A 16183-nucleotide genomic window follows, 5' to 3' on the forward strand; every position below is an offset into this window, starting at 1 on the left:
GGAAGGAACAAGCGAGCAAATTGTGCATCACTACAAACAGTAACAATGAAAAGTAATTTCAGTATACTTTGTTACATTTTCCCTAAACAAGTCTCCAACTAAAACGCATCCAGAAATTTAAAAGACAAGAAGAAAGATATCTTTAGAAAATAAAACCATTTCATGGCTCAGCATCATACATCACCGCATTAACTTGGAATGTCCTAACAGACAACCCCTCCATTGAGCTACATAATTGTTCAAAGAAACCATATCTCCAGATGCGGCTTTCGTGATAATGACCTTCAGCAACCTGAGCAACGGTATTATCATATGAGCTTCAAGCACCGATCATTTGTAGAATTCAAAGTCAGTGTCGGGCTTCTTCACATTGATTTGGTAACCCTTCTCAAAGTCCTTCGGGAGTATGACGTACCGGTTCTTGCGAACTGCATGCATTCCTGCTTCTTGACATATAGCTGAAATCTGTACGTACCCATCCAGTTGTAACTGTTAGTATATGATCAATTTTAATATAAAAAAATTAAAATATGAGACCCACCAGCAAAGCCTCAGCATCTTTACAGCTGCAGACAGAAAATATATGATACTATAGATGAAGGCATTATTTACATCCCCTATCCGTTCCCAGTTAGCAAACATAAATAGTTTCTAAATCCAACCAATTGACAACCATCTCCAATCCTGGCATATGGATTCATCCCATATAAAACACCTATCAGCCTAATGCCATGAATGTTCTAAATAAGATGTCATGATTCACCAAGAACTTCAGACAAAGACGAAAAAGCACTGGATTTGCATTTGTAAAGATATTTTAACACTTAAGCCCCCCACCCCCCAAAAATAAATTAAACATTTAAATTAAAGCATAGAGAAGATGTAAACATAACAGCAAAAAGATTTAGCTTCTGGTAGCAGAACTGAAACAAAATTCATGTCTCACCTCAGCAGCACTGATTTTATCTGGCCGAGAGACATAATCTTCCAAGTCCACCTCATCACCCAGGTTCATTTTAGCAGTGCAAACCTGCAGTACAAGCAGGGAAGTTGACATTAAATTACTTGTAACAGCTCGCTAAAAGTGGACAAGAGTAAGACATCATGATTACAAGAGAAAAGATAATAACAAAGCTCATGTAAAAAACATATAATAACTTAACACTCTAGGAGGTAGACACAGGATGCACAGGATAAACTCAGATAGAGTGTGCTTTGGGGTGCCCAACCCCTGTGCTGTCCACAACTGAAGATATAAGGAGCTGATGGCAGGTTTTGTCAACAAGGAGCATACAGGGAAGTAACAAATCCATTAACACGGATGACATGGCATGGACAGAGGAAGTTACAAATCTTATGATGACGAGAATGAAGGAATACCTCACAGCTTACAAATAACATTTTACAAAAAATAAATGATTCATTGAAAGATGCTTTCTGAATGTTACTTACCTGAAAAACAAGTCTTTTCTGCCTCCTATCAGGCAAAGGAAATTCAATCTTCCGATCAAGCCTTCCAGGACGCAGAAGTGCAGGATCCAATGTGTCTGCTCGATTAGTCGCCATTATGACCTTAACATTTACTGTCTGGTCAAAACCATCCATCTGCAAAAAACATGAATCCCAAATCAACTAAGATAATTGGCAACAAATAAAGGAATGTATTGCAGGGTTTATCTTTTTTCATTTACAGAAATATCTTCTCCAACCCTAAATCGATGCATTGCAGGTCTGAGTTCTGGTTGAACTACGATTTTAGTTCACCCAATAAGATCAAAATATGCATTCCTACCTGATTGAGGAGCTCCATAAGGATTCTCTGTACTTCTCTGTCAGCTCCAGTTTGAGCATCAAACCTAGCAGTAGCAATAGCATCCACCTCGTCAATAAAAATGATTGCAGGTGCATTCTCCTTGGCAAGACGGAAAACATCACGAACCATTCGTGGACCCTAGATATACAAAACAAAAATAAGAATAAGTGATCATAATGTTTCTAAAGTCAGTCAATAAATCCAAACCCAGAGAGTCAGGCAACAGGAAACCACCAAAACCGGAAAAAATAAGTACTTGCAATCCACTTGCAACACTAGCCTGACCGAATTTGTTATTCCGAAAAATAATAGGATATGTGGAATGTAAAAAATAAAATTATGTACAAAAAATAAAAGAAATGAATCTAACTGAAAATCTTACCTCACCCAAATACTTCTGAACAAATTCTGAACCAACAACTCTAATGAAGGCAGCAGTTGTATGATTAGCAACAGCCTTTGCTAACATGGTTTTACCAGTTCCAGGTGGACCATAGAGCAATACACCACGTGGAGGGTCTATTCCAATCTGTTTGTATAACTCATGGTGAGTAAGTGGCAGTTCTACTGCTTCACGGATTTCTTGCTTCTGAATATCGCATCCTCCAATATCCTAACACACCAACACAAATTAAAGAAATAAGGCATTGACATTATTATATGATGAAAAGATCCAATCTACCTATGGCTTTTTAGCTCAGAGTAGTGCAATGCCAAACAGATTAGTCAAATGTATAAAAACTTCACCAAACAGCCAACTTGACTCTGCATTTGGTACAGAAAGCTGCTTCTATTACATGGAGACAACTTAGATTGGTTTAGTTCGTTCTTAGTCAATTGGGACCTCAACCCAACCATAGTACTAGTCTACTACTTGATTATATGAACCAAGCCAACCCACATTATTCCAGCTCAGTACTGCATTTCTTTGATTCTTTTTCCTTTTCTACATAATTCTCTTTTGATCAAATACTAATGTAGGTGTGACTATCAAATACAATATAAGTAACATAAATGTGTGATGTGCCAGTCTGACGACCATGCTCTTCAAACTATTATATTAGTGTTGTTCTTGGGTAAATTCGATTATTGGATGCCCAATTGTGAATTTAAGAAAATAGTTGTAACAGGCAATATACATCAACCATTAAACATCGAAATCAGGGTGGGGTTGGGCCAATACTTGAAGTTACATGTCCCAATGATAAAATTACATAAAATTCGTTTAAAAATCTATGCATATTACATTTCATAGCATTCCGGTTGGGTTGGATTGACTAACAAACCCCTAAAACCAAGAGCAAAACCAAATTGGTTGATCCTGAGAAACAAGCTGTAGCTCTAACTAGCTTAGACAACAATAATTACCACTGCTTTCCAATAAAGGAACAATAAATTAGAACAGAAAAATAAACGTGTTTCCTAGTTAGAAGCTTGATAACCGTCAAATAGGATCATTCATATAATATGCAGTCCAGCTCAATATAAGAAACCTAGAAATCAGAAATTCACAAGTGAGGAAAAGAACCACTATCGAATTTTACTTTAAAACACTCTCTAAATCCTAAATATCCATAATTAGGGATGTAAAGGCAATAGTAGTTGAGCATAATGTCCATACATTTAGTTAGCTCTCAATCTTAAAACTTGAGCAACGGGTAAAATTTTGGGCTAAACTCCATTTCTCCTAACATCAAGACCATTGAACAAAGATAATTAACTCTCAAAACAATCATATGACTCCAGTAAGACAAGTTTTTCAGAATGGTTCAATTTATAGCCACGCTTCTCCTCAAGAAGCACATGGCACTCAACACCGTTAAATTCCTCAAACCCAAAACCCTAACAGCAGTCTATTGACTCCAATTGACCGTTTCTTGAAAGATAGCGAAACACATGAAAAACCCTAAATTTCATAACCCTAATCAAATTAATTGAGCGTAACTTACAGAATAGGTGACGTCGGGCTTCTCAGACTGGCTGAGGAGCGAAATGCTGGAGTCGGCCTCCGGAGGCAGAACGTCGACAAGGGCATTGGAGTGGCGATGCAAGGCGACCGAAGCAGAAGGCTTGAGAAGCTCCCGATTAATGGTGCTGAGAATCCTAACATAGTAATTGGAGCCAGTGGTGGAGCCCACAATCCCATTGTTCTGATCGACCATCTCCATAAACTGGCCGATGACGAGAGGCACCGACTGGATCCTCTTGACCTCTTCTTGGGCACGAAGGAGCTCGCGCTTCAGGTTCTTCTGCTCGTCCTTGACATACTCCTCCTGGATGTCGATGAACTCGAGTTGCCGCTGAAGGGATTTGAGGCGGCTGTAGAGATCGTCCTCGTCGGAGGCCTGGTGCTGCTCCGACGAAGCCTGGAGGTCCGATCTAATGGAGGGGAACGAAGCCGGTGGCTCCGGTAAGGGTTTCGGGTCCAACACCATGGCGGAGCCTGCCATTGTGGTTCTGAGAGTTAGGTCGCTTTGCTTCGATTCTTTTTCGTTCGCTCAGGTGGAGAAGACGAGCGAGGAGAGATAGAGTGGGGCTTACGAAAGTTCAATTCCGACTCGGCTAATATGGTTGTGGTTATTTATACCGTAGCTGCCAGTTTTACGAAAACGACGTCGTGCTGCTTTTGTTGCGTCACTGCCCCCTTCACTTAAATTTGGGCAAGGAAATCCAAATCCAAATCAGAGAGTGATTTGAAATGCAAAAAATTGGGCTCTTAAACGAACCCAAATTGTTTTAAGATATGGACACATCAAGTTCCTTGTGGCCTGGCCCATTTGTTAAAAACCTTTTAAACACCTCTTTAAATATAAAATTGAAAGCCCATCTTATCATAGTCACAGAATGTTGTTTGGAAGCAATGCATCTGGCTTTATGATGATGCTTGGGGTTGATGACCAAGGGTGGGGGAAGAGAGAGAGTTGGTGGTGATGGTGGGGGGAGGAGGAGGAGTTGGTGGCAGTTGTGGTTGGAGGGGAGGGGAGTTGGCTATGTCGGTGGGCGCGGTGCGGTTTCTCCCTAGAACTAGAATTATTTTACGGTGCGGTTCGGTTTTAGCCAAAATGAAAAACCAGTGGTGTAGTAACCGCACCAATTTCTGGTTTTAAACCGGTTTTATTTTATTTATGTTATTTATAAATAATAATAAAACACATAGAAGATAGAAATGAAATAAAATAAAATAAAAGAAGTTGGAGAGGGAGGAGAGGAGAAGTAGAGAAGAAAATGGGAAATATAAAGAAAGAGAGTAAAAAGTAAATAAAAAAAAGGTGTGTGGGCTTTGAAATTGTGTTGTATGAGATGTTTAAATAAAATTATTATTATATATACTAGCATCTTCGCACGCGCTTGTGAGATAGTTTTTTTTAGAAAATTTTAAATTTATTTTAGAATTAAAAAAGATAATCGGTAGTTGTATTCTATAAAAATAGGATCCATTATCTGATTTTTCTTTTAATTTTAAATTTTTTTAATATGAAAAAGTGTGAATTTACCATATTATCCTCATTTAATTAATAATTTCAATTCTTAATGTTTGCATTAACTAAGGGCATTTTCTGGTATTTTGAATGTTTCACCATTCTCTGCCTTTTGCTTTATATATATAGATAGAAACACAACTGATCTGATTTAGGTTTTTGGAGATGCAAAACTGGTCCGATCCCCTTTTTATAAAAAAAAATTTGTTGACTTTTTTATAAGCCCAGTTTTTTACTAGTTTTTCTAATCCAGTTTGTTTCAATTTTCTGGTCTCAATGTCCACCCCTAATTAGTTAAACAAATTATGACGAGACAAGGAGGGGGTGGGCGAGTTGATGCCATAGGTGTTGGTGAAAAGACGGTCTTGCCCCATGACTGTTCACTAATCCTACCATATGTTAAAAATAGGGGGTGTGATGGTAAAATGAAACATTTGAGCTCTGACTGTAATTATATCAAACCTCAGGGGGTCTACATTTGAAAATGAAGAATAATAATTAAAAAAATAACCCCAAAATGAAGGATACATGTCAAACAAATACATAATGAGATGTGAAGACAATAGATTCGTACTCGTTCATGAAAAATTCCATTATGATGTACACTTTTCAGGACTCACGCATTCACATTAGGCATAGAGCCACATTAGGACCAATGTGGTCTCGGGTCTCTAATCAAGTTTTTTTATTTTTATTTTTTTTTTTTTATGAAGAAAAAGGGGGGAAACCCCAAGCACCAACACAGCAACTAACTAGAACTAATCAGGCGGGACTTAACAGTTCCCAAAGAATCATTAAGCAATAAAAAATCAAGCCAAGCAGGGCTCTCCTCAAGATAGTAACAGCCTAGATCCAAATTGTGACTCCAAGTAGCCAACCCGTCAGCTACATCATTCATCTCTCTATAGATATGTTGAAGCTTGATCCTTCGAAACAAGTTCATAAGTCTTTTACAGCTACTAATCAGCCCTGCATTAGGATGACAAGCATTCAAAATCTTACTCTGAACAAGAAGCACCGCAGTCTCAGAATCCATCTCAATAACAATATCCTCTACTTTTTTCTCAACAGCCAAGTTCATCCCAAAAAATAGCCCCCACAACTCAGCTTCAAGAACTTCTCCCTGGCCTGAGTTGACAGCAAATCCACCAATCCACTGACCCAAATGATCCCTCAAGACACCTCCAGCACCAATGGCACCAGTACTGTTCATGCGAGATCCATCGACATTTAACTTGATCACACCAATTTCAGGAGGAACCCAAGCCAACAACACTTGCACCTTATTAGCTCCCCTATTATTACCAGCAATGGCTTGAAACCAATCCTTTGCAGCAGTAAAGATAAAATCTTTGGGATTGAAAGGCAAGTCAGTATTATCTTTAAAAATAAAGTCATTTCTCCATTTCCAAATATACCAGCAAATGAAAATAAACATAATTCTCCATGGAATCTGAGCAAAGTGAGCCTTGGAACACAAATTGCTTAATAGCCAAGGGTGAAAATCAGATTGGAAAAAAGGTCTAGCATGCGTAGAGTTCATAAATAGATTCCATACCTTTCTTGCTCTAGAACAATCTCTTAAGATGTGCAAGGTAGATTCAATAGGCCACTTACAGTAATCGCAGGCACCGTTTCCAGTGAGATGCCTTCGAACTCGCTGCTCATTGGAGAGAATTTTCCCCTGAAAAACCAGCCACAAGAAAACTTGGAGTTTGGGAGGGATTCGAAGCTTCCATAGAACTCTCCACCAAGGGTTTAGCCAATCTGCCTCCTGAAAAAGCAAGCTGTAAGCAGACTTGACAGAGAATAACCCATTAGAAGTAGGTTTCCAGATCCGGCAATCCTCCAATAATCCCTGAAAATCAGCTGAACAACCAGTAACTTTTTCGACCCATTCCTCAGGGAGAACACTCCTCAACTTCTCCACATCCCACCAACCATTCACAAAAAAATCAGAAACAAGGGAATTCAAATTGAGATCAGGAGCAAGGTCCACTGTCTGCATCAAAGGTATATCACTGATCCATTTATCTCTCCAAAACTTAACCTTGTCGCCTTTCCCGAGTCTCCAAGATAATCCTTTGTCAAGCAGTTGAGCACCAAACATAATCCCCTTCCAAGTAGGAGAACAATTTTGTTTTGGGGCCAAATTAGGCTCACAAAAGGAATGGCTCTTAAAATACTTCTTTTCAAAAATTTGGGCCCATAACCCCTCATCCTTCCTCAATAACCTCCAGCCAACTTTAGCTAGTAGAGCTTGATTCATATCATGAGTTTTCTTCAAACCCAACCCTCCCTTACTTTTGGGTTTACAAACAAGGTCCCACTGGCACAAGTGGATCTTATGCTTCTTCGCACTGCCTCCCCAAAAAAAATTGCGATTCACTTTATCCAAATCCTCACAAGTGCTCATAGGGAGTTTAGAGGTTTGCATTGCATAAATTGGTATAGCTGAAGTGACAGCTTGAATTAGAGTAGCCCTTCCAGCTGTAGAGAGAACCTTACTTTTCCAAGAAGCCAGCCTGGCATGCATTTTGTCCACAAGATTGCTATAAGTAGCCTTAGTTACCCTAGAGTGTAACATAGGCATCCCCAAGTAATTGCCTAGGTTCGAAGTGAGAGGAGAACCACATATACTACTAATATTAGCAGCCATTTCTTTGCTAATATTAGGGGAGCAGTATATTGCAGACTTTTCAAAGTTGACAATCTGACCAGAAGCTTTACAGAAGAGGTCCAAGCAATTCTTCATTATTCTTGCTTGGTGAGTACTAGCTTCAGCAAAGAGAATTAGGTCATCAGCAAAAAATAAGTGGGATACAGCAGGCCCAGCTTGGGAAGCTTTCACCGGTTTCCATATATTCTTTCCCACAGCCTCCACAATGAGGTGTGAGAGCTTTTCAATGCAAAGAACAAAAAGATAAGGTGAGAGTGGGTCACCCTGTCTAATACCATTGGACGGAGTAAAAGTCGAAGTGAGCTCCCCATTCACACAGACTTGATAGGTGACAGAAGAAACACACTGCATGATCAACTGAATCAAGGTAGTAGGCAAACCTATTTCATGAAGAACTACCTCGATAAAATTCCAACTGAACCGATCATAGGCTTTAGATAAATCAATCTTCCAAGCCATAAACTTTTTTTTCCCCTTAGTACTCCGAAATTTAAACATAATCTCTTGGGCAATGAGGATATTATCTGTAATATGTCTACCGGGAACAAAACTCACCTGATGGGGACTGATTAGCTTAGGCAGAATAGGCCTCAGCCTAGCAACAATCACTTTAGAAATCACTTTATAAAGAGTGCAGCAAAGGCTAATAGGGCGAAAGTGCATCATAGAAACAGGGTTAGCCAATTTAGGAACTAGAGTGATGAGAGTAGCATTCAAACCTTTGAGAATGTGACGCTCCCTGAAAGCTTGAGAAACCAGGTCATAAATGTCATTACCACACATATTCCACTGATTTTGGTAGAAGCAAGCAGGAAACCCATCCACTCCAGGGGCTTTGAGACCACCTATATTGAAGAGACTTTCCTTGACTTCACTAATATCAACACGAGCCACCAGACCATTCAAATCAACATCATTGATACTGGGAAACAGATTAGGCATGGATAGCCCACTGTGATCCCTGGGAGTCATAGAGAAGAGGCCTAGAAAATAATTCACAGCAAGCTCTTTTAAACCTTCAGCCTCCTCTACCCACAAATCATTATCATTTTTCAGCTTTTCAATCCTATTTTTCCTTCTTCTAACAATGGTGGTTAGATGAAAGAACTTAGTATTACGGTCACCTTCTTGAAGCCATTTTATCCTTGATTTCTGTTGCCAAAATAAGGCCTCCTGCTCAAGAACGGCATTATACTCTGTAACAAGAGATTCTTCCAACTGACTGAGAGATCTATTAGACCTGTGATGCAGCACCTTTTGAATACCATTGAGCCGAGCTAGAAGCTTCACTTTTCTTTGCTTTAAATGCCCAAAAACAGCCACATTCCACTGCTTAAGAGGTTCCACCAAATCCCAAGATTTATGCAGAGCCGACCCAGCCCCTTGTTCCCACTTTGGAATCACAAAATTTTGAAATTGCTCATGCTTCAACCACATGGCCTCAAATCTAAAAGGTCTACTGTTAGGACAGGAAACCATTCGAGATTTGAGACTAATTTTAATGGGGCAATGATCAGACTTGGTCCTTGGCAGATGCTGAACAAAAGCATCAGCAAAGGTTTGCCTCCATTGAGTATTACACACAGCTCTATCCAGTCTTTCAAAGATTCTTTTATTGCTCCAAGTAAATTTAGGCCCCGAATAGCCTAAATCAACCATACTATGATCATCAAACCACTTCTTGAACCCTTTGAGTCTACATAAATGAGATCCTCCAACCTTGTCATCTACATTGAGCATTTCATTAAAATCACCAGCAAGGAGCCAAGGCATCTTGTGACAGCTAGCCATAAAATCCAGGTATTCCCACAACTTCTCCCTTTTAGCATAACAAGGGTTAGCATAAACACCAGAAAACAACCAAGGCTGTTGACCATGCCAGGAGACGCAAGCAGATATGGTTTGATCAGAAGTACCAATAATCTCCACCCGAATTCTATTTTCATTCCAGAGCAGCCACATACCACCAGAAAAACCAATAGGATCCACCACCTCACAACCAGAAAACCCTAAGGATTTGATTATATTAAGAGCCTTGCTCCCACCAATCCTAGGCTCACAGACAAAAAGAAGATCCATATGATGCAGCTTAATTAATTCCATCATATTAAATTTGAACTTTGTGCAGGCTGCACCACGAACATTCCAACATAGAATATCCATAAAAAATATAAAGGAGATGGTTCACCCAGAGGCTCACCCTAGAAATCAAGAGTCAACGGTCTTACCTCCAGCAGACTTGGAGGTATGATTAGCATCTATCTCACCCTCAGCGTGAGCTTGATCTTCAGAAAGGTCCATTCCTTCCACAGGGCAGAAACCATTTGTCATAGCAGAGTCCATAGAGGCATTATCCACATCAGGCTCCCGCTCATCTGCTTGCTTACCATTCTCAGTTGTAATATTTGGTGGTTGGTGTCCAAATATATACACACCTTTATCCTTTGGCAAAATTTGACCCCCTAGCCAATCAACCAATTGATCATTCATAGATTCCCCGTGAGAGTCCCTCCTTTCATCAAACACCCCTTTGCCTTTATTCAAAGGCCCAACCAAATTATCACCCTTATCACCCAACATGCTTGGCTTAACAGTTGCCCCTGAAGAGCTCAAATTTACTCTCATATTTGAGATATCTTGTAAAACAGGTCTAGCCCCAACTTTAGAATTTTTCGACTTAGTCCACACCTTCCCACTTGGCCCAGTAGTATCATGAGCACCAACCTGAGCTCGAGGCAAAAAGACACCACCACCTTCCACAACGTCATGCCCAAAATCATCTCCAACCTTTCTCAGAGCATCAAACCGAGATGCTTGAGGGTTCAAACCATTACCCTGCCCATTCAGCCCTTTAGACCCAATTTTAGGCTTCCTCCTAGAAGGGACGTTCATCCACGGGCCCCGTAAATGCTCCACATCATTATCAACATTTTCCTTTTCCATAACAGCAACCGAATCCGTTTGTTCCAACTGAGAGCCAGTACAAGCTTTCCCATTCCCCTCTGTAGAATGCTTCACATTCAAAGTACAGTTCTCACGTTTGTGTCCATAAAGCCCACAGAGATAACAGATATCTGGCAACCCTTCATATTCAACATTATACCAAGTTTGATTAATCTGGACAAAAGCATCCAGAGGCTTAGTCAAATCAAGCTCCACACACAATCTAGCAAATTTACCCCTATTTTGACTAGTAGTGAGAGCATCAATCTTAAGAAGCTTACCCAGCAGATTTCCAATTCTTTTAAGAGCCCATACATCAAAGCACTCCAGTTGAATTGCAGACACTCGAATCCACACAGCCATACGGGTTATATGAGCTGTTGCAGGGCAGAAACCAGGTCGCCATTTCTGGAGAGTCAAGTACTGTCCAGCAATAATCCAAGGACCCTCAGTAAGCACAAAGTTCAGATCGTCTTCCAAATCAAATTTGACCACAAAATAGTCATTCACTAAATCAATCAATTTCCAACCACCCTTGAGACTCCACTTTTGTTGCAACCGGTCACGAAGATAATTATAGGTATGAGACCTACCCAAAAGCTTGATGATTAGAGCGTTTTTCCATGGTTGGCAGAGTCTATTCATCGCACGTTCAGAAAATTGGATGCTTGGTCCTCGATCCCCACGTGACGTCACCACATCATCATTATCCGTAAGCTCCTCATAATCTGCATCCAAGGAGTCCACAGCAATACCCATATTCTTGGCCAAATTTACTTGATTCATGAGTTTGTCACGGAAGCTCCCAGATCCCACAAACAGGGGCACAGGTGCTAGTGGGACAGTTTCGGGGGATGAATCAACCATCGGAATAGGCTCGACTTCGCATTCCGAGCTAAGCTCCTCCGACGATCGTATCCGCTTAGAGAAGCGAGGATGTTTTATGAAAACCCCAGGAGATCCTTCAGCCATGGTTTAGATTAGCACGAAGAGCAGCCAAAATGGCTGAGAAGCCACCGAAATTGGCAGCTCTCAGTCGATGAAGCCAACGAAGAGAGAGACTGTCTGGCCCAGTGCTTTTTTATTATTTTAAAAGTACTATACTATTATGTATTTTTATATGTATACTATTTCAAATACTTTACGTTTCACATTCTCCCAACATCAATTGGATAACCAATATGAATATGGTATTTTTATATTGTACCCACATGTGGCCCCCTAGTGAAAACCCACGTTCTCCTCCAAGACTTGCAAGCCCATTACCAAAAAGTTTAATGTAACTATTAAAATTACATTACCTTTTTTACACAAACCTTAAAATTAGTCTTTTTCACCCCTCTTTTCTTGGTGTATGCAATAGAAATTACCACTCCTCTTAGAACTAGGTTTTTGAGTTTTTCTCTAAACTTCATATTATATTACTCTTTATTTATGGTTTTTCTTAGGGTCCGTTTCATAACAATTTCAATTTTAGTTTCTAGAGTATAGAACAAAATGAGAGTGAGGATGAGAGTGAAGATGAGATTGAGAGAGAGGATGAGAGAGGAGGATGGGAGGGAAAAGTAACAAAAGTGAAAACAATTTCAAATAGATTTTAGTTTTTAGTTTTTATTTTCACTTTTGTTACTCCCTCCCTCCCATTCTTCCCTCTCAATTCCATCTTCACTCTCACTCTCACTTTCATTCTCCCTCTTTTTTCCTATGTACTTTAGCACAAAAAATGAAAATGAAAAACTAAAATTAAAATGGTTATCAAATGGGTCCTTAATTTGTGAATTTTTGCTTTTGTTTTTGTTTCTATTGAGTTTAATGGGGGAAAAGCTTTAAAGATATTTGCTAAATCGCTACTCAACTCCAAGTATGTATTTGTCTATTTCTTGCAATTTTCCCTGCTTAGTATGTATTTGTCTATTCATTTGTCGAGGACAATTATGATTGCAACCAATAAGTAATATAATTCTTGATATATGTGATACTATTTTTTGTATGTATTATGAGTTTGAATTTTTTATTATTTATAATTTATAAGAGATCCCCACCCACATAAAATCCATGCTTAGTGGTCATTGACTAACTTCTTGTTTTATCCATATTAACATGATGACCCTTTCAATGGATAAATTCGTTATTGGTATCAATTGTTTTTCCTTTCCATTCATGAACATGCATACTTCACATTCATCCATGCACTTACACATTTCCCTCATCAAAATCAAAATAATAATTTAATTACACACCAGCACTAATAACTTGGTACAACTTCTGTTGACTAGAAATATAATTCAAGCAATTCTTCCAATCATATAATATATATACATGAACATTACAATTCGAGCAAGGGTCCAAAATTAAGAAGAAAACAATAATTAACACCAACACAAAAGTCCAAAGACAACAGCAAAACCCTAATTAATTAAGAGATTGAAAACCTTCTCCTTCTAGGCTTGGTAATGTCCACACCCTCATCCATAATAATATTCGATGTGTCCTTGGACCCTTGCTTAAACGGATTCAACTTCCCCAATTTCTTCGACACCGACGAAAAGAACGTGGCCTTCCTGGGCCCACCACCTCCTTTCCCAGACGACGTCGTCGCGGCGCCTAAACCACCTTTTGCAGCAGGCCCACTTTTCTGCATGTCCGAAATGTACATCTTCATCCTCAACAGCTCCGTTCTCAACGACTCGTTCTCCCTCGCCAACGACACGTCCTGCTGCACCTGACTCCTCGTCGTTACGGCGTCCTGCATCATGTCGCTTTCGTCCACCCCGCTCCTCAGCTTCAGCTGATCGTAATACAACGCATGCAGTACGATTTGCACGGGAAGTCGTTTGTTCTGCGAAGCGTGCACTCTCGCGTCGTACGACAACTTCAAGGCGTCCATTACACTGCACACCTTCTCCCTCTCTATCTCGTCAAGGTTCGGATGAGCCTGCAACATCATTAATTAATTAATCACAGTTAATTCAACACTTTTTGGATTTTATTTAATTAACGCGATTAAAAGTGAATTAATTCGTAATTAGTGAACTACCTTCAAGTAAATATCAACGGCGCGATAGAGATCGTCGTCCACTTTACGGGCGCCTTTAGGGACGAGGTTGGCGATGCCGTTGAACTTGGAGATGCTGAGATCAACACACGTGGCGATCTCGCCGAGATACGCGTCGACAGTCTTCGCGACTCTGACCATGGCCGCCGAGCAAACCTCTCTGAAATCGCCGGCGTTGAAGACAGCGACGCTCTTCTCCTTCTCCACGAACCCGGAGATGATCTTCCTCACGCTCTCGAGATCGAAGAGCCTCTCGCCGTCGTAGGTGAACGACAGCACCAGGAGGTCGTCGACGGTCACGTGCTCCAATATCACCGAGATCCGCTTCTCCAGCTCGGTCTTGCACGCGCTGGAGGCCTTGATGAAGGTAGCAGATCTGAGAAGGCAGCAGAGGAAGTTTATCGGCAGCGCCGCTTTCTCGGACGACAAGAGAGAAACGATCGCTTCCAGAAGCTCGCGTTGCCGGATTCGGAGATCAGAGTCGTCCGAAATGGCCGAGTTCGCGCCGGTACCGGAGTGGTCTCGGACGAGATCTCGGAGCCATTTCTCGGCGTACGTTATGATCGCGCTGGCTACGATTAACGATTTCGCTCCGCGCAGCTTCATCGCAGTGATGAATCTGCCGAAGAATTCAATGTCCAAAATGGCCAATTCCTGTGTCCACCAATTCGTTGGCGTTCGACTTGGAAAATTCGCTTCAATTGAGGCCTATAATGAACAATTAATCACATAATTAACCGAATTATCTCGAGAATTGAAGCAAGTGATGATGAGTGATTTAAGCACAATTAAGCACCTTGGAAGTAGCAACATCCACGCATCTCTTAACGATCTTGAGGTCCTCGGCTATGGGGAGAAGCTCTTCGCACGACTTGAGCACGACAATGGCACCGGAGAGGCTTGACAGAGCGACCTGAGTCAAGAAATCTTCGGTGCGGCCAGTGAGGTTGTTGTCGCAGTAGTTATCGGTCATATCCAGGTACTCTGCGGCGCAGCGCAAAGCGGCGACATTTTGGACTGTGATTTCGAAGTTGACGCCGTAACAGAACTTGGCCGCCTTCTCGAACGTCTCGGGGCCTCCCGGAATGTCGGAGAGGTTGATTCTCGTCAGGTCTGGCTCTGTTGACTCTAAAACCAGCTTCCTTATGTGGTTGCTCTTCGCCACAAGCATGAACTGCAACAGAGATAACGTGAGTTTCGTATAATTAATTAATCATAATCATGCATGCACACGAAATTGAGCGAAAATAGCGTAAAACCACAATATCAACACAGAAAACATAGACGAAGAAGTTTGAGCAGAGAAATTTGAATTCACTCTAGAAATTAGTACCTTGTGTAGAGAGAAATTGGCTTCTCCAACTTCAACCAGAACATCTGAAGGGATATCTTGAGAGAAAATCCTATACAAAAAGAAAGTATTAAACACATAATGATGATGAGAGATTTGTTAATTATGTTCATATAGAGTGTTGATTTGTTGTTGTACCATTGGCCAGTGCGCTCCATGGCAGTGGAGAGTCTGCTGTTACCCTTGAGAGAGGAAGCCATGGGAGGGGGATGAGGGAGAGCTTGGTGTTGCTGTAGAGAGAGTTTATAAGGAAGAAATATAAGGTGTCTTATAAATAAGAAATAGTGTCACGTCTGTGTTATATAAGAGCTTTATTTACCATGATTTCTAGATAAGATCGAGCGAGTGGGATATAATCAAATATTGATGCATGAGTTGAGTCTTATCTTTTGTTATACAACGACTAAGCCTGGCCTTTTTTTCTTTTTAGGGTATAGTTTCCCCTTTCTACGTTACTTTCATTTGGCTCCATTTGGACCCTTCTATTCTATCACAATTTTCACAATAGGAGCTTATCATAAGTATCAAGCTATTTCTTTGGTCTTTTCCGTGAAAAGTTGTTCCCTCAATTTTATGTTCATGTTCATGTGTTGGTCGGTTCTAAATCTATAAAATTTAGCAAATACACATTTGATGGATTTTCAATTTTAAATACTTATTAATTATAACATTAAAAAAAAGTATGAAACTGACTAAATTCGTTTCGATTGAATTCTCACAAGTAAATCTATCATCTGATCTAAATCATGTTGATTTTAGAAATTAGAAACCCAATTGAATCAATTAAACCTGAATTATTGGATCTTGAACACCCTTAGTTTCCAGCTTGTCAAGCTGTTAAGCCTCTTTAGTTTTGGAAATT

General features: G+C 40.3%; 3 protein-coding genes across 3 annotated transcripts; all 3 read right to left on the reverse strand.

Moving 5' to 3' along the window:
• Positions 1-4371, reverse strand: RPT3 (regulatory particle triple-A ATPase 3). Its single transcript, XM_021951138.2, has 6 exons — positions 3763-4371; positions 2196-2426; positions 1793-1951; positions 1453-1605; positions 947-1030; positions 1-465 (listed from the first exon to the last, which is right to left on the reverse strand). The coding sequence occupies exons 1-6, from the start codon at positions 4261-4263 to the stop codon at positions 331-333; spliced, it is 1263 nt and encodes a 420-aa protein (XP_021806830.1). The 5' UTR covers positions 4264-4371; the 3' UTR covers positions 1-330.
• A 1669-nt stretch (positions 4372-6040) lies between these two features.
• Positions 6041-11887, reverse strand: LOC148294126 (uncharacterized). Its single transcript, XM_088254733.1, has 2 exons — positions 10201-11887; positions 6041-10101 (listed from the first exon to the last, which is right to left on the reverse strand). Exons 1-2 carry the CDS (start codon positions 11885-11887, stop codon positions 6041-6043), a joined length of 5748 nt encoding a protein of 1915 aa, XP_088110859.1.
• A 1234-nt stretch (positions 11888-13121) lies between these two features.
• Positions 13122-15617, reverse strand: RPT2 (Phototropic-responsive NPH3 family protein). The gene is made up of 5 exons (XM_021951198.2): positions 15460-15617; positions 15304-15373; positions 14767-15144; positions 13953-14678; positions 13122-13850 (listed from the first exon to the last, which is right to left on the reverse strand). The coding sequence occupies exons 1-5, from the start codon at positions 15519-15521 to the stop codon at positions 13332-13334; spliced, it is 1755 nt and encodes a 584-aa protein (XP_021806890.1). The 5' UTR covers positions 15522-15617; the 3' UTR covers positions 13122-13331.
• Positions 15618-16183: the final 566 nt, after the last annotated feature.

The sequence above is a fragment of the Prunus avium genome, chromosome 6, assembly GCF_965620075.1.
Source record: "Prunus avium chromosome 6, drPruAviu1.hap1.1, whole genome shotgun sequence".
Classification (NCBI taxonomy): domain Eukaryota; kingdom Viridiplantae; phylum Streptophyta; class Magnoliopsida; order Rosales; family Rosaceae; genus Prunus; species Prunus avium.

Bases quoted from the DNA above. Each gene is read 5' to 3' on its own strand.
- LOC148294126 (XM_088254733.1), bottom strand. From the start codon at position 11,887: ATGGCTGAAGGATCTCCTGGGGTTTTCATAAAACATCCTCGCTTCTCT. The intron at 10,102-10,200 runs GTAAGACCGTTG...TTCGTGGTGCAG, and splicing joins TACCTCCAAGTCTGCTGGAG to CCTGCACAAAGTTCAAATTT.
- RPT2 (XM_021951198.2), bottom strand. From the start codon at position 15,521: ATGGCTTCCTCTCTCAAGGGTAACAGCAGACTCTCCACTGCCATGGAG. The intron at 15,145-15,303 runs GTACTAATTTCT...TCTCTGTTGCAG, and splicing joins CCAATTTCTCTCTACACAAG to TTCATGCTTGTGGCGAAGAG. The intron at 14,679-14,766 runs GTGCTTAATTGT...TGTTCATTATAG, and splicing joins TGGATGTTGCTACTTCCAAG to GCCTCAATTGAAGCGAATTT.
- RPT3 (XM_021951138.2), bottom strand. From the start codon at position 4,263: ATGGCAGGCTCCGCCATGGTGTTGGACCCGAAACCCTTACCGGAGCCA. The intron at 2,427-3,762 runs GTAAGTTACGCT...TTGGTGTGTTAG, and splicing joins AGCCCGACGTCACCTATTCT to GATATTGGAGGATGCGATAT. The intron at 1,031-1,452 runs GTAAGTAACATT...CTTGTACTGCAG, and splicing joins AGAAAAGACTTGTTTTTCAG to GTTTGCACTGCTAAAATGAA.